This window comes from Sciurus vulgaris (assembly GCF_902686455.1).
Source record: "Sciurus vulgaris genome assembly, chromosome: 4".
Lineage (NCBI taxonomy): Eukaryota > Metazoa > Chordata > Mammalia > Rodentia > Sciuridae > Sciurus > Sciurus vulgaris.
The window spans coordinates 56,826,842-56,850,177 of NC_136464.1; the positions used below are offsets into that span (position 1 = coordinate 56,826,842).

General features: G+C 52.7%; 1 protein-coding gene across 1 annotated transcript in view; it reads left to right on the forward strand.

Moving 5' to 3' along the window:
• The window catches only part of LRRC20 (leucine rich repeat containing 20), a 75,047-nt gene extending 52,666 nt beyond the window's left edge, over positions 1 to 22,381 (forward strand). The window contains 2 exon segments of the mRNA XM_079135827.1: positions 19,929 to 19,975; positions 19,977 to 22,381. Coding sequence (XP_078991953.1) covers positions 19,929 to 19,975; positions 19,977 to 20,084 — 155 coding nt within the window. The 3' untranslated portion in view covers positions 20,085 to 22,381.
• Positions 22,382 to 23,336: the final 955 nt, after the last annotated feature.

The window sequence follows — 23,336 nt, forward strand, 5'->3', positions numbered from 1 at the left end:
GATGGTGTTTCCTTGCCTGGCCTCTGGGCAGCCTCTGGGCTAGCCCACTAGTCACTTGGGCCTCTGCACAGCACAATGAGCATGCCCAGAAGTGCTCCCTCCTGAGCTGCCCTGACCATCGGGCCCTGGCTGCCAAGCCCTTTGGCCCCTGCACTCTGGCCAGGCCCGTCTTGCTGGGTCCTCCCTCCCCTGCCTCTCAGTCACAGAAGCCCTTCCTATGTCTGCCTCCTGCACTGTTTGTCCAAATGGGACAGTAACCGAGCAAAGGCCTTTGTAGCCATGCCAAGACCAGAGCTGAGCTTGTGACTGCTAGGCAGGAGGATCAGGACAGGAGCAGGCCTGGGGCATTCCCCCTTCCTGACGGTGGCCTTGGAGGACTCACATCAGCTCTCTGAGCCTTGGTTTCTTCTCATCTTTCCTCTTGAAAAATAAGACCACCCCCAGAAATGGTCAGAGATGAGAAGGGGACTGACCCGCAGGCAGGGGAGCAGGTGGAGTGGGCATCTGTGCTGGCTGCAGTTCATGAAGCGACTTATCAAAGCGAGCAGTTGGGGATGGGGGCAGACCCCCTCTGCTTCCCTTCCCACAGGACTGACAGTGGCCCTCAGAGCAACAGCCCCTCAGCAGAGAGAGGCTGCTGGCTCGCTCCCTTCTGCAGGGACAGTAATGGCTGCACTCACAGAGGTGCCTTGTAGCTTATCCACCACACTCACCTCTACTCCGGCAGCTACAGGGCAATCACCCCATTTGACAGGTGTAGAAACTGAGGCCGTAAGACGTTCACCCAGCCTCCATGGCCAAATGCCTGAACATACCTGGTCAGGTGAAAGAGACATCAGTGATGGAGCCTCCTGCAGCTGTCTGGGCCAGCTCTGGGGTATATGGAGGTGCCAGACAGTGGCATGGTTTGGGGGAGCTGCCCCCGTCCAGCACATGCTCCATTGCAGGAGGCCTTGGTTGTTCTCTCTCAACCCCCAAAGGGACAGGGAGGCAGTCACTGTTCCCTGGTTGGAGGCTCCCCACTGCTACCTCTCCCTGGTCTGTTCTGGTTACTTGGGCAGCTTCTCCATCCCAGGCCAGTGAGAGGGCCAGCAGCAAAGGGCAGCTGGGCGGAGGGGGCTGTAACCATAGTGGCGGTGGGGACTGTGCAATCTTCGTTCTGAAAAGCACTTTGGATTCTTCCAGGTTGTAGCTGATCTCCTGCAGGATCTTGTTAGGATAATTAGCAGGAGCTTGGGGTGTCTTCAAAGCCGCTTATCCTTTCCTTTCTGAGCCCTCAAGGCATCGGAAAAATAAAACCAAAATTATATGAGAAATAAATTTGAGATGCGGGAGTTGTGTTAAAGCTTTAGTTCAGTGAGTAGAGAAACAGCTCTGAAGCAAGGCCCCAGGTGCAGCAGAAGGACACCACCCTGAGGGACCTCCCGGCGGAGCCTCCTGCCTGCCCCAGGAAGACCGAGAGACTCCCACATCTGGGAGCCACCCTCTGTTCCTGAATAGTGCTGGCTCCTCATCTTCCTCCACCCTTTGGGCCATTTTGGGGGAAGAGGAGGATCAAGGGCTCCATTCCCTAGAAGAGAGAAGGGCTGGGACCCGCACAGCATACACAGGCTGAAGGGACAGACTTGTGTCCGCTTTCCGAGGCCCCAGGAGGCAGCAGTATCCACCCTTGGTGTTCACTGGTGGCTGAATGCCCCCAGGACTCCTATCTTTGTGACATGTGGCGGCCTCTGCTGCTGCCACCTGTGTAGTCAGCTCCCTGGTCTACATGCGGGGTCCTTCTCTCTGTGAGGGTGGTCGTGCCCTTGCCTCTCTGGAGCTACTGCTCCCCATTCCCATGGCATTCAGCATCTGGCATACAGCAGGTGCTCAGCTGGTTGGTGTGTGGCAGGAATTCGAAAGCCCTGAAGCTCCTGTAAAATAGTGGGGACACAAGAGGGCGAATTATTTCAGGTTGCAGGTTGTGATCCACGAGTGAATTGTAATGTCAAATTAATGGGTTGAGACCATCAATTTCTAAATGGAACAGAATAGAAAATGCCAGGTTGTGTCACATGTAGCATAGTAATTACTATTTTGTGCCTTTTAATTTCAGTTTTACTATGTGCATTCACAGGTATGTATTCTGGGTCATGGCAGAAAAATATCAAAAGATACTCCTACACATTGTCTCACGGAGATGTGGGAGTCTGTTCTGCTCCAGCCAAGCCACCTGTCCTCCCCCACCCATGCTCCCAACCACAACATGCAGTGCACCCTCACCCCATGGCCTGTGCTCTCTGTCTGGAAGTCCTTCCTCATGTCTTACCATTCCCTCTGCCGTTGATCAAACCCTCTGAGTCTGAAGGTCTGGGGCTGTTCACTTGAACAGGAAGTGGAACAGGTCAGGGGGCATCTTACCTCCCGCAGGTTGGCCCCCTGACACACATACCCAGCAGCAGATGCCTCCCATGGGGACCTTGGGGACTGGCCTGTCAGGACAGTTTGCTCTGGACATTCCTAAGAGGGAGAAAAGGGTTTGTAGCTTAGCAGGTTTGTAGTTCAAACAATAGCCACTTACCAGTTTCTGAGATGTGAATGGTCCCTCTGTTTCCCAAACCAGAAGGATGCAGTCATCCCTCAGTGTCCACAGGCTTGGTTCCAGGATGCCCAAGTTTACCAAAATTTGCAGATACTCAAATCCCTTATAAAATGGAAGTATTTGCATATAACCTATGCACACCCTCCCCGGTGCTCCAAATGGTCTCTCGAATACATGCAACCTACGCACTGTGGACATAGTTGTCCTACTGCACTGTTCAGGGAATAATGACAAGGAACAAATCTGTACCTGTCAGTACTGATGCAATTTTTTTTCTCAATATTTTCCATCTCTGATTGGCTGAATCTTCGGATGCAGAACACAGGATACTGAAGCCAAGCGTATACAGAAGCTTCTAAGTAGTTATGAACAAGACTGGTCAGTGAAAGGCAATCTCCGGCCAAGCAGGGCTACGAGGACCAATGAGCATAGGTCCTGACCTCTGGGTGCTTACAGGGTTAGCGTGGGCAATACTTGGCCACTAGAGAGGCAGGGTCATAACTGCAGGGAGGGAGATTCTTCGTGGCCTGCCAGAGAGGACGCCCTGGCCAAGGGTGACTGTCCATGTGACCCCATGGGAGGGGCTCCCAGGAGCATACAGGAGGGCCTCAGGGGAGGGGAGGCATTTAGTCTGACCGTGATGACCTGGGACCGTGGTGGGTCACCCATCTTGTGAAGATGGGGAAGTCAGCTTTTTCCCCACGGTAGCCACTTAAAGGTGGGTGCAGGAGAGTCATTCAGTTCTCCCCACTTGCTCATAAGTACTTGCTGCTACATAGCAATTCAGTCCTGGAACAAGTGGATGTGAAGAGAAAAATCACATATTAGGGAGACTGCATTTTGCTAAGCAGGAGACTATTTCAGCTAAATGAGAATTTAACTTTCCACAGCCCTTGATACTCTGTTTTTCTTTCCTCTGTGCATGCTCCCTGTTCCAGAGAGAGCAAAAGAGCATATGAAAACAAGTTCTAGTTAAGAATTTAATTAACAGAGCTGGGTGTGGTCCTGGCACATGTCTCTAATCCCAGTGGCTCTGGAGGCTGAGGCAGGAGGATTGAAAGTTCAAAGTCAGCCTCAGCTGACTTAGTGAGGCCCTGAGCAACTTAGTGAGACCCCGTTTCTAAATAAAAAATGAAATGGATTGGGATGTGGCTCAGTAGTTAAATGCCCCTAGGTTCAATTTCTGGTACCAAAAACAATTTAATTATTAGAGCAACACTACTTAAAACAGGAGCATCTGTGTTGGGTAGGGATGCTTTGGGCTGCATTTGCTTCATTCAGCTCTTGTTCTGTTTCACTTCTTATTGTCCCTGCCCAGATTTCTCAAAGTGGGGTCCCAGGACCAGCAAAACAGCAGTAGCAGCTGAGAACAGGTTGGAAATGCACATTCTTAGGCCCCAAACCAGACGTACTCAATCCAAAACTGAGCGGGGGGTGGGGGCAGCAGTCTGTTCATAAGCCCGTCTCCCTTCTGGTAATTTGGATGCATGCTAAAGTTTGAGAACCTCTGCTTGGACTGTTACTTTTCCAAGTATTAACCATAGGTCAGCAAACTAGGTATCCTTTGGGAGCTTGATAGAATTCAGAACCTCAAGCTCTGCCTCCTGAATCAGAGTCTGCACTAATAAGCTCCACAGGCGATTTGTGTGCATGGTACTCAGAAGGGCTGGTTCAGGGCATTTTCCTAAAACAGCAGCATCTGGAGGCAGCACACTGTTCATGGCCTCACCATCCTCCCAAGCACAACCGCTCCTCCCAAGTGCAGAATTGAGGCTGCATGCCCCTCAGAACCCACCACCCGATGCCCCCAAGTGCCTATTAAAATGCATATCCCTCAGTTCTTTCTCACACTTTCTGAATCACAATTTCTGTAGCCACAGAGGAAGAGATGAGAGATGCCACATGCCTGCTAGGCTCCCCACAACTGTTTGCCCCATAAAATTGGCAGGTGCGTGGAGATGGACTTCCTCTGGAGATAGCCGGTCCTGGAGGTGCAGAGGAAGCTGCCCTCCCTGGGAGGGGTGGCAACTCAAGGCCTTGGTAGCTGGTGTTTTACCCAGGGCTGGCTGGCAAATGCAAGAATGCTTCTTTCTGGAGCTTCCTGCCAGCTGTGTAAGTCTGTCAGCTCTTAAGAAGGCAGAGCAGAGAAGCGGGTCTTTCCTGCTCCTCCGCCTCCCCCTGTGTGGATTAGCTAAGGGAGCTCTCTGTGGCCTCCAGCACCTGCAGCTCCTCTGTTGGCAGCCTCAGCTCAGATCTGTAAAACTGCATGTGAAATTTGGCTCATCACATCTTTTGAGCTGCACCATTTTCTACCTTGTACTGCTTGGGGGCTAGCCAAGTCCTGGTGCTGCTAGGTCAAAGATGTGGGAGAGAACCCCTCCCAGAAATTGTGTTAAAGGTAAAACCATGGCCTCAGTTCCTCTGAGAGGTTCAGGTGGCTGCCCACCTTGTAGACCCAACAGCCCTTAGTAGCATGGGGACAGCAAGAAGTAGGGGATCTTGGCCAAAGCAAATCCTTCCAGACAGTGGAAGAGCGGAGCCCTCCAATCTGCCACTGTCGATGTGCAGGCTTTGATCCGTTGGCACCAGCTGTCCTCAGAATGTCCCCTGTGCCCAAGAGGCAGCTTAAGCCAGGGGTGGAAAAGGCTTATCAGTGTGTCCCCACGGCCTGCCTGCCTGTCTTCTCTCTGGGTGGCATAGAAAGGAAGCCATCCCCCCATGGTGATACCAAAGCAGACTCCTGGGCATCCTCCTCTTTGCCTTCTGCTCCTCTCCTGACAGTCTGTGGCCCCTACTGGGTGAAAAGCCTCTGCGCCCATCTCCACTCATCCCTGAGCACTTTCCACAGCCACCTCTTGCCTGGCCCCTTCCCTGTCTTGACTTCTCAGAGTTTGGTAGCAGAAAAGGCCCAGGTCTGAAGCCCCACGCAACCACGTTCATCAGCACAAACGAGCCACCTCATCTCTGTGAGCATCCCTGGCCTTGTCTGTGGGCAGGGAAGACAGCTCCTCCCCTGGTCTCAGGGCTGTGGTCAGGATTCCCTGGGATCCCCTCCCGCCATCTGCCTGCCCTCCCTCCACGGCCCGCTCCAGTCCTGACTGCAGGCCGCCTCCCTCACTCCTTGTTCCCCAGCCTGCTGGGCCTCTTCTTGCTTTTTCCCAGGGGTCAGGAGAGAGAAGATACTACTCAGGGGTTGGATGGAGGCTGACCAATGGGCCACAGGGTGCAGGACAGGGGTGAGCAGGCCCCGGAGAGCTGGCCGCCATTGTCCTTCTGGAGGATTTTGAATGGCCAGCCCCAGTGGAACTATGCACCAGCAGCCCCCTCCCATACACACAACTTGAAGCATACTGCTCTGTCACTCCTGGCCCTGCTTTTGGGTTCCATTTGGCTCCCGGGGGGGCCAGACCATTTCTGCGGAGGAGGTAATTGATAGTTGAGGGACTGCCCACTTAGGACTTTTTTGGTGGGAAGGATGCATGGACCTGAGATCTATATTTGGGTCCCAGCTTTACCACTTAGGATCAGTGTGTGGTCATGTCAAATGAAAACACTCCTCAGCTGAGAAGCAGGAAGAACAGTCCTGATCCATATCCTCACTGTCTTCTCCAGAGGATCAGATGGTGGCAGTGCACACAGCACTTTCATGAAGCATCAGGCCTCCTGTGAACTTCTAGGAGATTGTCACCCCTCCCCACCCCACGAGAATGTGTTTTAAAGGAGCCCCTTTACGTTGTGGCTGCGTAGATAACTATGAGTAATCCCCTTCTGGTTATAAGGCACCTTCCCCATGGTGCTTCACCTAATCCCACAGGTGCTTGCTCAGAAAGTCCAGGAAACAGAAACCACATGGGCATTTTAAGTGGAAAGGGACACAGGGGTGCTCACAAGAGCATCAAATGCTATAGCAGCCGTTGCTAGCTGGACCACCACTCAGCCAGCCACCGATGGAAAGCTCCAGAGGAGCGCATCACTCCCATAATCAGGAAGGTGGAGAACGGGAGGCCACAGGGCGACTGTTGAGGCCGAGACGTCGGGCAGGGCTGCTGTGCAGGGTCTGGGGGCTGCTGGAGCTGGGCAGGACCCTGGGCCACTGAGGCAGAAACCCCCACCTGCCACTATCCCAGCTTTGAATGGCTGATCCTAACCGCAAAGGTGCAATTGGAAGCATGGGCTTATCTTTCCAGTCCATTGTTCAGTCTCGGAGTCTCCATTCCTCCTCTGGAAAATGGGGAGGATAACGGACCACAGGAGTTCGCAGACGTGGAGCTTAGAACCGAGCTCACACACAGGCAGCGCTCTGTTCAGTCGTGGTGGCCGCTTCTCGGGAGACACAAAGGGCAGGTCAGACCAGGGCTCGTCGAATCTCATCATGGACTGTTAGACTTGTGCAAGACTCGGTGAGTTGCCCAAGGTCCCCCAGGGACCTTGATGATGTGTGAAATATCAGAGCCAGCAACTGCCAGAACGGCAGGCCGGGTGCAGCTCAGTGGTAGAGCACTTGCCTGGCATGAGTGAGGCACTGGGTTTGATCCCCAGTACTGCAAAATGCAATAGCAACACAGAAACAGAACGGCAGTCTGCTGTCAGGACCTGGTGGTTAGTGCTAAAGGAAAGAGAAAGAAAAAGAAATGGAGCCAGACCTCAATGGGTCAACTGGAAAGGCACATTTGCAAGAGAGAAAATGGCACCTGGTTACAATAGGGGTCTGGGTTTGTAGGTTTGGGTGAGACTGACTCACAGCAGAATGTGTCAGTTGGGCAATTGGGGGACAATTGTAGATGCAGGAAGTTGTGAAAGTCCAGACCTGTTGTTTTCCCTCTCTCCCTGGGACCCGTTTCCTCTTTTTCTCCCTGTGGTTGTTTCTCCATATCCTTCAGCAGGGGTCCTTCTTCCTTCCCCCCCTTCTTCCTGTCATCACCTATAAAGGGACTTGAGATGGTCACCTGGAATCTGAGAAGAGGGAGTGACCATGACGCACAGCCTCCAGGCTTGGCAAGGACGTGACTAGGCAGGGACCCTCTGGACTGGCACATCTGGGAAGACAAAACCAATCCTGTCCCTGGATCTGGGTCTCCAAGCCTGTCTTGGGGGAAAAGGAGTCCTCCCTGGGCATGGATTGGACTCTCCCTCTGAGCAGAGCCCACTTCCCAGGGAAGGACCACCTGCCCTCCCAGGGCGTGGCCTCCTGCATGCACAGCCGACGCGACCCCCTGCACTGCACTCCCTGGCCTGGTACCTGCGGAGCTCCGAGTTGTGCCGGCAGGCGTCGCCCAGTTGGTGTGCGCGTCCTTCAGGTGGAGGCACTCATTAGTGCCGGGAGCACCTGCTGGCTGTGCAGCCACGCTGAGGGGGAGCCTGGGAATAAGCAAACAGGCTTCCACTGCAATGAGTGCAAATATGATGTGGCCCCGCTTCGACTTGAGGTCAAGAGCAGCTCCTGCATGCAGCCCCTGCCCCTCACGTGTCCACCCACAGGGAACTAGCAACCCCAGTCTGGGCAAAAGACATTTCGCATACTTAGACTCTGCCCAAACGGCCTTCTCTGAGCCAACCATTGTGGGGTGGTGAAGCCTTGATGAACCAGAACTTCCAAAGTTTCAGGATACCACTGGCAGTCTGCTGGCAGCACAGCGGCAAATAGCCAGATATTCTTTGATGCTTGTTTAAAACACAACAAAACACTTCCAAGCTCTGTTCACCTGCCAGTCTCCAACACCCCCGCCCCTGGCTCTGTCTAGACTGCTGGAGAGCAGCTGCGTGCTCTGGGTCTTTGAGCCCAACCATGCAGGATGCTTTAATCAGGGGTGAGAGGCTGGCGGAGAACAGATGTGGATTTAGGCCAAGGGTCCTTCTAGGTGTCAGGCACTGAGTTGAGATGCAAAGATGCACAAGGTACATGCCCTGCTCTTGCAGGGCTTCTGGCACTGGGGCCACACTAGCTGGTGCTTGGTGATTGTCCTGTTTGTGCCCAGCTCTTCTCTAAGTGCTTTTCGAGGATGCTCTTGTGTAACGTTCACTTCCACCTTGAGGCACAGGGAGGTTAAAGAACTCAGCCAAGGTCATGCCATGTGGGCAGAGCCAGGATTCCAACCAAAGCAATCTCACTCCAGAGCCCCAGCTATTCAGCACAACACTTTGAGCAGGGAGAGTTTTACACATTAACTGCAGGAGTATTGGAAGCCACAGGAAGGTTATGGCAGATGCATGTAACTGGTTGGAAGGAGGCTCCTTGGGGTGGAGAGAATGGTGTAGGGTAATGAGTCAGGTTTCCTGAGGCCCCCGTGGGGATCAGCCTCGTCCCGACTGCTTCTGCCAGCTCAGTCCTGCACAGGGAAGCAGTAAGGCGGCAGCAGCCCAGGCTGAAAATGCTCTGTGAGGATTTTCACCAGATTCTCTCATTAATCTTCATGGAGAAGATCAGTGGAGCTCAAATTGCTAACATTCAAATTATCCAGCAAGCTTTTAAACACTGCGTCCCAGACCATATCCCATGCCAATTAAATCAGAATCTTCAATGGTGGGATTCAGGATTTGTGCCTCTTTAAAACTCTCCAAGTGATTCCAGTGTGCAGGGAAGACAGCCACTGAGCTAGCCTAGAATCTTCCATCAACAAACACCTTCTGCCCCCAGCAGAGGGTCTCTTTTCTACTCGGAGGCACACCTACCCAGCCTGGGGGAGGGCGTGCCATAGACACACACTGCCCGAACCTCATTCCAGCCCTGTGTCTTCTGGGGTGTGCATGTAGCTACCTCTGGAGAAGAGTGGCAAACCCAGCCCTGGGAGCTGACTTGACTGAAGTGTGGCAGAGCTGAGCTCTGTGCACTTGCTCCTTCCTTCACCTGTTTGTCCCCTGGATCCCAAGCATGGTGCTCTGCTGCCCCAGGCCCACAGAACCCCCTTCCCTAGTTCTCCTGTGGCATAGCCTGCTCACTTAGAATTTTTAGAAGAAATATTATTAATAAACATCAGACAGCCAAGAACATACAGATAGCAAAACAGTGGGCTATCTCCAAGTATAAGTTTATGCCAAAGAATCCCAGGCCCACCTGGGTTTGCTTGAAATCAACTGCAGTGAGAGCAATTTCAGTTTACGCTGAAGATTAAAAATGGACCAGTGCTACAAATCAGGGTTGGTTTGTTTTCCCCCTGGGGAGTGGACTGTTAAATATTAGCCAGCACTCCAGTGGCTAAACCCTCTTCACTTCCTGCCTCTTCTCTGTTCCTTGGCATCGTTGGTGTTCTGACCCCTCCCCCAGTCTGCACCCCCATCCCCATCCTGTCTCTTCTTGTTTGCTGGGAGCTGCGTGCTGGGTGGTGCCCTCACTCATCCCATCTGCTGGTTACCCGGCCTTTTTTTTCTTTTCCCAGTTGTAAGGGAGGTCTTATTTCTCTGACAGTGAGCAGAAAGATGGGTACAATTGTATCAGCAACCTTAATTTCCAAGCAGGGAGGATTTAGGAAGGAGCCAGCCGCGTCTCCGGAGAACCCTTAAGAGAGGCTTCTACCTCTCCCCCCCGCATCCCTAGTCCCCCACAGACCCAGGCACTTGGCATCCGCCGGCAGATTAGGCAGTTCTCATCCTGCAGGGTGGGAGATGAGCGCACTCACACGCGCGCGCACGCGCGCGCACACACACACACACACACACACACACACACACACACCACACACACATTCACACCACGATCACCACCACCCCCAGCTACGAGAGCGGGGATGGCAGACACTCGAGAGGCGACAGGGAAATTGCCATTCTTTCCGAGGTCCTCCCCAGAGCATCAGCCAGAGCCTGGGAGGGTGCAGGCCCCCCAGGCTCACGGCAGCGGGAGAGCAGAGCAGCACTGGGAGGAGGGGAAGATAACGGCCAGGCATCGGCCTGGCAATTTGAGTTATTCATTTGGCTGTCTCCAGAGACGTGGAGAAGACCCTGTTGTTTCTGAAGGGAATTGTCGTGATTGGGCTTTGATTGCATGTCAGATCTGGGAATGAGGAGTCTCTGCAAGGAAGGCCGCGGCTGACAGCCCGGCTCCATGCCTGGCAGCCCGCCTTTGCATCTGGCCCGGGGCAAGAAGGAAGAAATTCCAGCCAGGGCTTTTCTCCTTCATTTTTCTTCCCCTGCCTCTTGTCTTTCAGGGGACAAGAGTGTTTCTGGGTTCATCAGTGAATCCTTGAAACACTCTGGGTTTCCTACCCTTTCAGCAGGGCTGCCCACCACACTCTCGGCATCTCGGTAACCCCATCCTCCTTAGAGAGCACCTTAGGGTTCTCTTCATGTCCCCAGAGCCCAAGAGGCAGAAGGGCCATCTTAAAGATGAGAGAGACAAGATTCAGAGAGGTTCAGGACCTTGCCTGAGTTTGCAGGGCTTTAAATGACAGAGCCAAAACTACTGCCTGGGTCTCTGGCTCTGGTCTCTCCAGCGGTCACTTAGATCTCCCACCCAGCCTTCCCTGGAGGCTGGAACTCTACTTGCGGGATCATCAAGGGCCCAGCACATCCTTCCCGTTCCCTGAGGGCAGGGGCTGTTCTATTTCTGTTGACTTCCTGCCCCACCCCCACTGGGATGCTCTGTTCAGGGACCTTGAAGGTAGGGGAGGCTTAGTCACTGCCCTACCTGGTTCCCATTGCGAGGAATTCGTGGTGTGAGTGTGGCCCAGAAGTGTCCCTGGTGCGGGCACAATTCCCTGTCCCTGCAGTTGACCCTAGTCTACCTGCCTGTCCCCCGTGGCGTTCGGTGTGGGTGTGATGCTCAGCTCTGCCTCTTAGTTTTTTGGACCTCCAGGACCAAGGGCTGCACTGAGGCTGAGGTGTGGGCTCAGCCCGGCTCCTGGCCAGTCTGAATTCTCAGAACGCTCAGACCATGTTGGAATCAGAGGCTGGCTGACCTCTGCCAGGTCATCTCTGTGCTGGGAGCTCACCATCTCTTGCCGCTCTCCTGGGCCCAAACTCCTCTCAGTGCCCTTTTGGACCTTGGGGATCTCACAGATGAAGAACAGCACTCCTGAGCATTTTTTATCTTGCCTCTAGGCTGCTCCCACTGGCATGAAACAAGTTCACCAGTCAATAGTGCTAATGATCAGTAAGGTGGAGTCAGGCTCTCCTCAGGGAAGGAATGTTCTGTAAATACTGCCCGCTCGGATTCTGTGCTTATTGATTAAGCCTCCCACAGATAGAGGAGTCCAGGGTAGCTGCCACACTGGGAGGAGGGTCAAATGAGGTGTGGCACCTAGCCCGGTGACAGTCCTTCCCTGCCATGTGATGCTGAGTCTTTGGCCTTAGTCCCCACTCAGGACATGAGGCTGTTTACCCACCCTCTCCATATACTTGGGGACCACGGGAAAGTTAGAGAATCCTACTCTGGCTTCATAAAAAGATTCTAGAATGTCCCATCCTACCTTCTGCAGTCATAGGCTGAAAGAGATGGAGCTAACCTTAGAACCCTTGTAGACTCCTAGCCTCTTGGAATCTGGAAGAGGGAAAAGTTGGGAACAAGCTGAAGGCCCAACAGTGGAAGCAGGTGACACAGTTCATAGCATGACTATGATGGGACCATGAAAATGTCACCAAGTTATACGCTGAATAGATAATTATGACATGTTATGAAGACAAGTGTGTTGCGGCATGGTATCCAAGAGGCCATTTTGGACGCGCGTGCACACGCACCCACACACTTACGTTCATAAACATGTTCAGAAGTGGGCAGGCCACATGCCAACACAGTAACAGTGGTGATTCCAGGAAACGGAACTTGGTTTAATTTTGTCCATCAATATTTTCTCACTCTCTGAATTGGATCACTAGTGCCAGAGGGCCCATGTCCTGTCGCCTCTTTGGCCCCTTGATACCCGACCCCGTCTGGCGGGTCAGACTAGGGATGGGTTCCAACTCTCGAATGCAGCTGTGGTCACAGAGCCTTAAGGAGCAGTGAGGGCGGCTCCTCTGTGCACCTAGCCCAGGGTGGTCCCCAGCATGAAGGAACTTTAGGGTCTAGTTTGGCAGGTGAGTATTCATTCGTTCATATCACCTGATAAGCACTGAGCACTGCAGGGTGCTGTCCTAGGTATCACCTTCACAGGAGCAAACAAACTTATTCTTGGGTTGCTGGGTGCCACGTGCTACAGTGCAGTATAAAGGGCTGTAAAGTTTGGAGGTGGACCAAGGGGCATTATAGGAGTGGCCTTTGACCTGGGGTTTGAGCAGCAGCAAGACACAAGTGGTTGGGGCTGAGTGTGACCCGTCTACTGAGGGGAAAGCGGAGTCCCCTCTCCAGGTGTACTGAGGACCTGCTTCTGTGACCATGGAGCTGCTGGTGTGCTCCATGGCCTGGGAGGCTATTTAACCTATTTAACCCCTCCAAACTTTGCTTTTTGCCCATCTGCAAATTTCAGATCATCTCATTCTTCCCTCCCCACCCTCTAGCCACTGCCCCCTCTTGTCGGGATGCTGTGAAGATAAACGATCTTTAAGCCTCATCTGGAAACTCCTCTTGGCCTCTTGGGTTTATCATTTGCTGTTTCATTCTGCCAGCTTTGACATGTCTGATTTAAATTGCTTGAGTGACTTCAGCAGTTCATACAGGGGAAAGAGATACAGCTCCTGCCTGCTCTGCACCTGTGAGAGCTATCACTGTCCTCTAGCAGGGTGGGTCAGAGAATACCACAGACCCTAGAGAGGCTAGTTCCATGTAGATGTGGAAAGAGAGGCCGAGATCCAGGTGGTGCTTTCCAGATTTGGACTTTCAGGCACCTGCTCCAAAGCTGGGCTGTAGCTGGTCTTTGTGCCATGCCCTGTGGCAGCAGCATTCCCAGGAAACCTTCCTGCCTCAGGAGCCCACTGTGCAGGCCACTGGCCTCCTCGGCTGAGGGACAGAGGAATCTTGGAGTCCAGCAGAGGAGGAATCCTTTGCAACTCCCCAATTCAACCCCCCTCTGGAGAAATTGAGGCAGGACTTTGTAGTTCCCAGTAGCAGAAGAGGAGATCAGGAGATCGGGGCTAAGCAAATCTGAGCCCCCATCTCTGAGGTGGGGTGTCTTGAAAGTCAAGATGAAGAGGCCCTCAGCCCAAGCTCCAGGCCAGATTGAGTTGCTCAGTGAGACCCTGCCTGTCATGATTACCTCCTGGGGAATGAAGGTCAGTGAAAGGAGACAGGGTTCTGGCCTTGGCTTTGCCCTTCTGGGCGTAGGGTGAAGCACATGGGCTTTATGATCAGGAACTGTCCTGTCCCCATTCCTCGATGGCTTGTGGCCTTGGTCACCAAGAATCTGAGGCTGTTACTTATCTGCAAGGTTGATCACTGTGAGGAACCACCTAGAGCGGAAAAAAAAAAAAAAAAAAAAAAAGAGGTTCCTCTTTTGCTGGGCCCATTTAGACACGGAGCTGAGCCCTGATTCCCTGTCCCATGGAGGCTGGTACCTGTGAAATGGCCTTTACCTCTCAAAAGGCAAACACAGGGGATTTTCTGATTCTGAGTGGCCAGGGAAAGGGGGATGTTTTCCATCGTCCACCTCCGGTTTTTGACTGTGCTGCTTGGGAAGGTGAAGAGTTCAAGGAATTAGCCCTTACCCCACCATGATTGGGAGGAAAGATGAGCACCTGGCTTGAAAGAGCCAGGCAACAACTACCAAGGAGCCCCCTTCCTCAAACCTCCACACCCAGTGAGGCACAGGAAGGAGGCCGGCCAGGCTGCTGGCAGGAGTCTAATGTGATCTTCGCATCCAAATGAGCTCCAGAGAAGCTGAAGGGAGTGGGTGTGTCCTAATTAAGATCAGTCCTTGCTTTCCAGGGAAAGGGCTCTAACCCTGTGTTCTGGAGACAGCCTTGTCTCTGCTTCTTTCCCTTCTGAGCCTCCCAGGTTTGCCTTGGACTCTGATCCCTCCCTGTCCCCTCCTGCAGGGCTCACTCCTGTCCTCTCACCTGTCAATAGTTCCTCCTTACCTGACAGGTAGTGACAGTGCCACCATCTGCCCTGTAGCCTTTCTTCTTTGCTGGGACCCAGCTCCAGGCTTTAGAGTTCCTGTGTCCTACTGTGCATGGCTGGCCTGACACACAGAGCCCTTCCTCAGGGAGCTGAGCAGCTGGGCACCCCGAGGTCTAAGGTCTGGTGAGCTCCCTCTGCAAGAGAATTTGGCTGCCTGCTCCCAGGGCCTAGGAACTCCTTGCATTGTCCTCTCTGATTAAGCCTGAGTGGCAGGGGTGACCAAGGCAAAGTTGCTTCCTCCCACCAAGCCTCAGTGTCCTCAACTTTGAGGGTCATCCCAAGTCTGCAACCCTAGGCAGCTGCCCAGGAACATGTATGAGGGCTTTGAGGAACTTTCTGGTTGGGTCCCTCAGATCCCATGAGGCCAGTCAGGGGTTCTGACTTCCTGTGGGGGTGGTGAGTAGTACTTCCAGGAGAAAACCAAGGCTCAACCTCCTCCTCCTCACGTCAGCAGCCAGCTCAGGCTAATTGCTGACCCGGCTCTGTGGACTTGTCCCTGAGGACTTGGGTGGTACTCACTGTGCAGGCCCCAGACTAGTAACAGGGAGCAAGGAACGACCCTTGCTGAACGTCTATTGCTGGAGCGCTGGGCTGGCCCACTGCACACAGGCATCTTGTTGATTTGCCCCCCTGCAAAGTGGGCAGTATGACTTCATTTCACAGGTGAGAAAACTCAGAGATCCTGCCTAAGGCAGTTCAGCCACTAGAAAAGCCATATAAAAGTTGGTCTTACCTGTAGGACTCCAAAGATAAGCTTCTGCGTCTTAACCACCACCCAGTCCCCACCTCTGCCTAAAGAAGATGGTGGTATTTGCTGGACTGCAGGTTGCAAAGTGTCCAGGACCAAAAAGGCACAGATCTGTTCTATCCTGGCATCCAGAGCAGAAACAAGGCAGCACAGAAGATTCTGGAACCAATTTGAGTACGTTTCCAGGAAAGTCATTCTCTCAGAGTAGGTCAGAAGGCAATGCCTGTAATGGGAACCTTACAGGGTCCTGAGACCCCGTAATGCTGTCCTGTGCTGCCTGGCTTCTCTTGGAGAAAGTGGCCCTGGGTTGTGGAGGGGGTCATTACTAGTTAGGTGTCCCAAGGAGCCAAGAGCGTCACCATCAGTGGAAGCCAGGCACTTTTTTGTTTGTTTGTTTTTTGGTACTGGGATTGAATCCAGGGGCACTTTACCACTGAGCTCCATCCCCAGTTCTTTTTATTTTTTATTTGAGACAGGGTCTTGCTAAGTTGCTGAGGCTAGCCTTGAACTGTGATCCTCCTATCTCAGCCTCCTGAGTCACTGGGATTACAGTAGGAACCACTGTGCCTGGTGAAGCCACACACTCTTGGTTTTGGGTTTTTTCTTTAATTTTTATATTTACTTTTGGGTATACCATGTGGAATTGTGACCCGTAGATTGTTTTCTATCTCCCTTAACTTAAGGGACCCTTTGGAGGGCTCTCAGACTGGAGGCGGTGGCACATGCCAGGCTGAAAGTCCACGTGGGCGAGGCGTGCCCGGCTGGATCTGGATCAGCTTGCCTGGTAGTGTTTCCTTGGGCAAGTGACTTGGCCTCTGTCCATCATCGCACCTGTGAGGTGGAGACAGTGACAGTGCTCACCCCCTTCTGCTGTTGGGAGGAGTCGGTACCCTGACTGACACCAAGAGCACACGGCAGGCATTCACGTCACTTAAAAACCACCATCAACCACAAACTTGACCCAGCACCGAGAGCTGAGGCTCAAATCCCTGCAAACTGGGGCTGGGCCACCTGAATTGGCAGGGTTAGAGCCTGCGGGTCGCTTTCTCCCCTCCCATGCTCACTGCACCCTGCCCATCATGGACATGGTGGAGCATCCTCTGAGCTAGGTGGCAGCCCACCCCAGCCCAGCTCTGCTTCTTAACAGCTGTGTGTCCTTGAGACAGATGTTTTCTAGCCTCAGACTCCTGTTCTGTAAGCGGATAGAATACCTGTGCAGCTCTCACCCCATGGCTGCGGAGGATCAAGCATGGCAGTGCTTTGTAAACTTGAGTGTGGGTGCACATATGAAAAATGGTCCTGAGCTAGTGGCTTTCCCTTGCCCTCACCCCTGGGAGAACTAGCGAGTCACTTCATCCAGTTACCAAGCCCAAAGTGGAGGACAGTGCCTGTCTTCAAGTGGGCTCTATCCAGAGGGTGGAAGGCAGAATCCACCCTGTTCCTGGGTGGTGGAGCCCCAGGTCCTGCCCACAGCCACAAGGCATGGGAAGAGGAGGAGATGGCAGAAACTTTGCTGAGGCTCAGGGTCTCCATGTGCATTGGCCTGGGGTGGGGTGGGCAGATCCAAGCAGCCTATGCTGAAGGTCCCTGGAGAGGCAGGGTGAACTGGGGCTCCCTGGAGACCTGGTGGCATTCTAGAGAGCAGTTAGGCATAGTGCACACACATCCTTTGATGGTGCAATCAATTCTGCTCCTGGACATACATCTCACACACAGATGGGGCCACCTAAGTCCCGTGCGGGTAAAGCAGAGAGGAATCGTGGGGGGGGGGGGGGGGTACACAGCATGGTACGTCAAACAGTGGCCAAAGGTGACAGAGTCTGTATGCATGGGGTCTTGGGGCTGGGTTGTACAACATGCAGCACCGTTAGTATCAGGCATGAATACCCGTCCCTCCAGGAAGGGACCAGGACTTCTTGGAGAAATGGCTAACTCTGGGGCTGTGGCAGGAAAGGCTCAAGACTTACTAGAAAATAAGGAAGTAGGTGCACGCCTATAATCTTAGTGGCTCTGGGGACTGAGGCAGAAGGATCATGAGTTCAAGGCCAACCTCAGCAATTTACTGAGGCCCTAAGCAACTTAGTGAGATCCTGTCTCAAAATTAAACATAATATGTGTTGGGGATGTAGCTCAGTGACAAATTGTCCCTGGGTTAAATCCCCAGTATACCCCCCCAAAAAGAAAATATGTCCCCACACGCTGGAAGCATGTCAAAAGACACAGGAAGGGCTGAGATGTAGCTCAGTGGCAGACCATATGTGTGGCATGTGCAGGGCCCTGGGTTCAATGCCTAGCACAGAAGGGAAAAAAAAATTACATAAGACCAGGTTGAAGGGGTTCCCAATGGACAAATCTGGGACAATTTGAGCACCAAATAAATACTAATTAAATTACATATCACTAGAATACATAGGATTCCATATTGATAATAAATAGAGGAGGGAAGACTGGCTTACAAGAGAAAGTCAAGGCACTGCTAGTGATGGAAAAATTGTAATTTCACAAACACCATAGAGATCAGATTGGCAAGAATCAGCAGTGGATGCTAAATCCAGGGCAACGGAGGCTAAATGTTGGTAGCAGCAGGATATTTACATGCTCTTGAAATGTATTCCCACAGACTTCCTGTTAATTGAGAGAAGGGGAGGAGGAAAACAACAGTAATTATACAGTGGAGAAATCACACACCACGCTGTCTGAGGGATCAAAATTCAAATTAAAAGACGGACTTTGTGTGTCCCCCAGCGTGATGTTCCAAGGAGGACACCCGCAGCGCAGACCTCAGGCTGAGGGTTGCCTACCCCATCTCACCATGACAAGCACCAAATACCATCTTTTAGATTAGAAAACTAGGATCAGGGAAGGAGTAAGGGTTGGGGCTTTAGTTTGGTTATTAATTTCCAAGTCTGTCCTATGCTGCACTGCCTCTTCATCTAGAAATCAGTCTGTTGGACCTGGAATTAATTAGATCATTATATTGTTACCAAGTGGCATTTTGGATGAGTGTTGAGAAATGTCCTAGTGTCTTTACATTAATTGAGTGGCTGACAATTGAAGCTTGATTTCCACTAGAGCAGTAACAGGAGATCAGTTTGATTCCAGAGAACATTTCACCTCTGGAAGACAATCCACATTAACAGCCAGGAACTTCCCAGGAAGCTTTACAGGACGGTGAAATAGGAGGGGACAGTGTCCAGTGACAAGAGTCCCGGTAAAGTCAGATTTTAACCGACCTCCCTAGGTGAAGCCACGGTGGACCTGGCTACTTCTTGGCACTCCTCCGGGGCATAATGGACCAGATCACGTGATACAGAATGGTGTTCCCATGGTTAATAAGAATTTCCACATGCATAGAGCAAATTACATTCTATGCTTTTGTAATCATGTCAAAATAATCCTAATGTTATGCATAACTAAAAAGAACTAAAATTGTTTTTCACTGCAGCCTCCTTTTCTTGTAAAAGTTTTCTTAACTTCATACATATAATATTCTTGGAGATGTTGAGATATAATTTGCTTTCTTTTTAGATGTTGATAGGACATTTATTTTATTCACTTATTTATATGCAGTGCTGAGGATTGAACCTGGTGCCTCATGCATGCCAGGCAAGCACTGTACCACTGAGCCACAACCCCAGCCTGTCCCCGCTTTTTTTGGTACTAGGGTGCTTTACCACTGAGCTACATCCTCAGCCCTTTTTATTATTTATTTTAAGACAGGGTCTTGCTAAGTGCTGATGATCTTGCTAAGATGCTGAGACTGGTCTTGAACTTGAGATTCTCCTGCCTCAGTCTCCCAGTGACTGGGATTGCTGACATGTGCCTGGCAAGATAGAATTCATATGCCATACATTTCACACATTTAAAGTGTACAGTTGGACTTGGCATAGCAACAGTGTTAATTTTTAAAATTGGGACACTAAAAAAAAAAGCACAGAATTTGCCATTTTAACCATTTTTAAGCCTGCTGCTCAGTGGCATTACTTTCATTCACAGTGAAATGCAGTTACTACCACTGTCCCCATTACCTCAACAGAAAACTGACCACTCCCCATCGCTCCTTCTCCTGCCCACTGGTCACCTTGACTCCACTTTCTGAGTTGATGAATTGGATTATTGTAGATTCCTTCTCAGTGGGGTCATAGAGTATGCGTCCTTCTGTGCCTGTCTTCTTTCATTAGCATGACGTTTCAAGTTTCATCCATATTGAAACCTGTATCAGAATTTCATTCGTTTTTATGGCTGAGTAATATTCCGTGGCAAGCACGTGCACCACATTTTGTTTCTCCATTTGGCGGTTGTGAATAGAGCTGCTGTGAACATTCATGAAACAGCTCTCAAAGCCCTTGTCTTTAACTCTTTCAGTTCTACCTAAAAGGCAGGTGGACTGGTTTACATAGCCTCCTGGGTTTCACCTTTTTGAGAAACCCAGTCCTTATTTGGAAGGAGGCTTCTCTCCATGGCTTTGCCCACAGGGCTGGCACCAGGCGCTGAGCCCCATGGGCAGTGGGCCAGGGAGAGCCACCTCACCACCGCGTGCTCCAGGTCTTGATTTTGCACCGTCCTCTCCCTTGCCGCTTGCTCCTACGCCCTCTGACCTGTCCCTCTCTCACCAGCAGATGTGCCTGTGGAGAAGCTGGCCGCCATGCCGGCCCTGCGCAGCATCAAACCTCCGCTTCAACCCTCTGAATGCCGAGGTGCGCGTGATCGCCCCGCCGCTCATCAAGTTTGACATGCTCATGTCTCCAGAGGGTGCACGGGCCCCTCCACCTTAGGCCACCCTCCTCGTTACCACCCCAGCAAGGGACAGAGGCCACTGGCCTGGCACCCTAAGAGGAGAGAAGCCCATGGGCCCAAGGGAGGCTAAGCTGGGGGGCTGGGGTGGGTGGGCAAACAGAGTGTGGCGGGAGGGGGTGCAGCCAGTTCAGGATGGTTAGTTTAGAGCAGTAGAGGGCCCCAGAACCATGAGGAGGAGGCGGCAGGGTGGGGGCTGGAGCCAGGAGAGTAGGCACACAGGGGCTGTGCAAACTTGGGCAGATCCCCCACCCTCTCTGAGCCTCGGTGCTTGGGAGGAGGGATGGTGGCAAAGGACTTTGGCCTCCTTTAGACTCCTTGGAGGTTTTAACTTCAAATCATCAGGCACCCTCTGAGCCTGCAGATGAGCGTAGCTGAGCATTTTCTGGGCCTCCACGGGCTTGAGGCCTTGTTTCTTGTGCTGAGAGCCAGTTGCTTCCCTGAGAGGAGTAGAAGACAACCGTCCATCTGCTGCTTCCTGAGGACTGAACTGGATGAAGCTTTCACCATGCCCCGTCCTCCACCACCTGGCTCCCTTGCCTGGCAGGAGCCCGAACAGGAGTCTGAGAACGCCGTGGCCCTGTGGCAGGGCAAGAGTGGTCATGAAGATGCCCATGAACCCTAAGGCTGGGACCCTGGGGAGCAAGTCAGGACAGCTCTGACCCGCCTTGGGATGAAGAAGTGAGTGGGTAGGAAGTTCTGCGCATCCATACCTTCCGGGGAATGACTGTCCAGGTGTATCTGGTCCTCATCCCCTGAGCTGCAGGAGAGGTGGCCCAGGGACAGCAATGCCATCTATGTCTGTGGCTCTGGTCCGAGGTAATTAGGTGACCACCCTCATCATGGCCTCCGTTTGGCAACAGCCTGGCTACCTTGTAATGTCCCCTGGGAGCAGAAGGACACTGTGGTCATTGGATCCAAAGCCACCACTCTGAAGACCTAGCCATGCTGAGGTCTTCAACCTGCAGCCTAGGGTTTGCCAGGCAATTCGGTGGCCAGCCATCCTGGCTTGTCTGGGACTACGGGGTTTCCTAGGAGATGGGGCTTTCAGTGCTAAAACTGGGATAGTCCCAGGCATATAGAAAGGGCTGCCCCCCCGCCCCCCACCAGGAACAGCTGGGGCTCTTGCCTTCTGGTAAAGCCTGTGCTTTGATCCCCCTGAGGCTACATCTCACTTTCTCACGGGAGGAGCAAGCCAACTCAGGGGCTTCCCCCGAGCCCACCTGCTCTGCACCTTGATCTGGGTCTGTGGATGCCCCGGAGGCCCCAGGCCGTGGGCAGAGCTTTACCACACCCACCGTCAGGCTGCTCAGAGCCCCTGCTGCCTCTCAGAGCAGTAGCCTGCCTCAGAAGGCCCCCAGTTGCCTCCCTGCTCCCAGGTCTCTTGTCTCTTGGCAAGGAGCTGAACTTGTGGCCTGTCACTGAATGTTTAGTGTCCCAAGAGAGACCTTCCATTCTGCTCCTATCTCATGGCCTTCCTGTCCACTCTGGAAGAGGGTTTCCAGGATGAGGAGGGCAAGGCAGGATGTCCAGGCAGGGCTGCTGAGTTCAGCTGTGGACCCTGGGCAGGTGGGGGCAACGTGCAGTCTGGGCTGGGCCGGCCCCGCCCACCCGTGCTCTGAGCAGGGTTTCTCCTGGTGAAAGAGGAGGCCTCTTTTCTGGTTTGGCCAGAGCCTTGCACCCTGAGGCGTGATCTGAGGCCAGCCACAGCAGCATCACCTGGGAGCCTGTTAGCAACCCAGAGTCTTGTGCACCCAGGCTTCCTGCATCGGAATCTGCATTTTAACGGGATCCCCAGCTGATTCCTAGAAGTATGTTATAGTTTGAGAAACAAGGCCCTAAGGGTGACCTGGGCATGTCCTTGAATTGGAAGGCAAAGGCTTTCTTGGTTCTCCCCCTGCCTCCTCCAGGGATCTAAGTCTGTGCTCAGCCTCCTCCATCACCCTGGGGAGACCCAGAGCCTCTTGGATCTTTCCAGAGTGTATGACACCCCCTTTCAAAGGGAGTGACCCCATGCACCAGGAGGTGAGGGTAAGGTGTGCTTGGCCATCTGAATCCGCCTCTCTGGTTCATCCCTGCATGCTAAGCTGCCTGCTCCAGGTCCTCACCTCTGGCCCTTTGAGAGGCTGCTTCTGGAAGTTGCCTTCTACTCCGCTTGGACAGCATGCCCTTGCCTCCTGGGAAAGCTTGGGCAGTCCAAGAAGCTCCCAATCCAAGCTCACAGCGTGAGTGAGCCCTTAGCTTCAGTCCTGCAATAAAGGATGTGTCGGTTTCATCTTCCTCCGGTTGGTGTTTGATTCATTCTCCTCACAGAGACCCCCAGGAAGCCAGGTGTCACCAGCCCACCTGCAAAGAGGGAAAGGAAGCTAGATGGAGATCGTCTGAATAGCCCGGGGGGGCGGGGGGGCAAAGGCACAGTCAACCAAGCAGAGTTGACGCCTTGCCTGAGGAAGGTTAGAGACCGCCACCATCCCCAGTTACTGGTGCCAAACATTTCACCCTTAGTAATTCATTCCTCCGGATCCATGTTTCTCAAAGAAGGGTCTCTGGGCAGGCAGCAGAAGCCCACCAGGAGCTGTTTGAAAATAGAAATCCTCAAACCAGGCTTGCTAGTGCGTGCCTGTAATCCCAGCTAGACTAGGGAGGCTGAGGCAGGAGGATCACAAGTGAGAGACAATGGAGGAGACCATCTCATAAAAAAGGCAGGTGGGGGGATTAAAAGGCAGGTGGGGTGGGAGATGTAGCTCAGCACCCCTGGGTTCAATTCCCAGTACAAAAGTTAATTTAAAAGATGAAAGAAATACAAATCCTCAGTCCCACACCAGCCCTATGGTCAAAAAACGCAGGGGTGGGTGTTGATGGGTTAGCGCCCCACTGGAACAGCCCTCAGGTCTTCTGGTGCACACTCTGGTTACAGAAACAGTGTTCTGGGCCCAAGGCCTGTCAGGGTGTTTTGTTTTTTGTCTTTTCGTTGGTGGTGGTTTGGTTTAGTTTTTGGTACTGGGGGTTGAACCCAGGGGTAACTTTACCACTGATCCACATCCCCAGCCCTTTTCATTTTTTAAATTTTGAGACAGGGTCTCACTAAGTGACAAGGAGTCTTGCTAAGTTGCTGAGGCTAGGCCTCGAACTTGTGATCCTCCTGCCTCAGCCTCTGGGCTGCTAGGATTATAGGCGTGACACTGTGCCCACCATGTTTTGTGTTTTAAATCTGAGACCAACTTGAGTTTGCC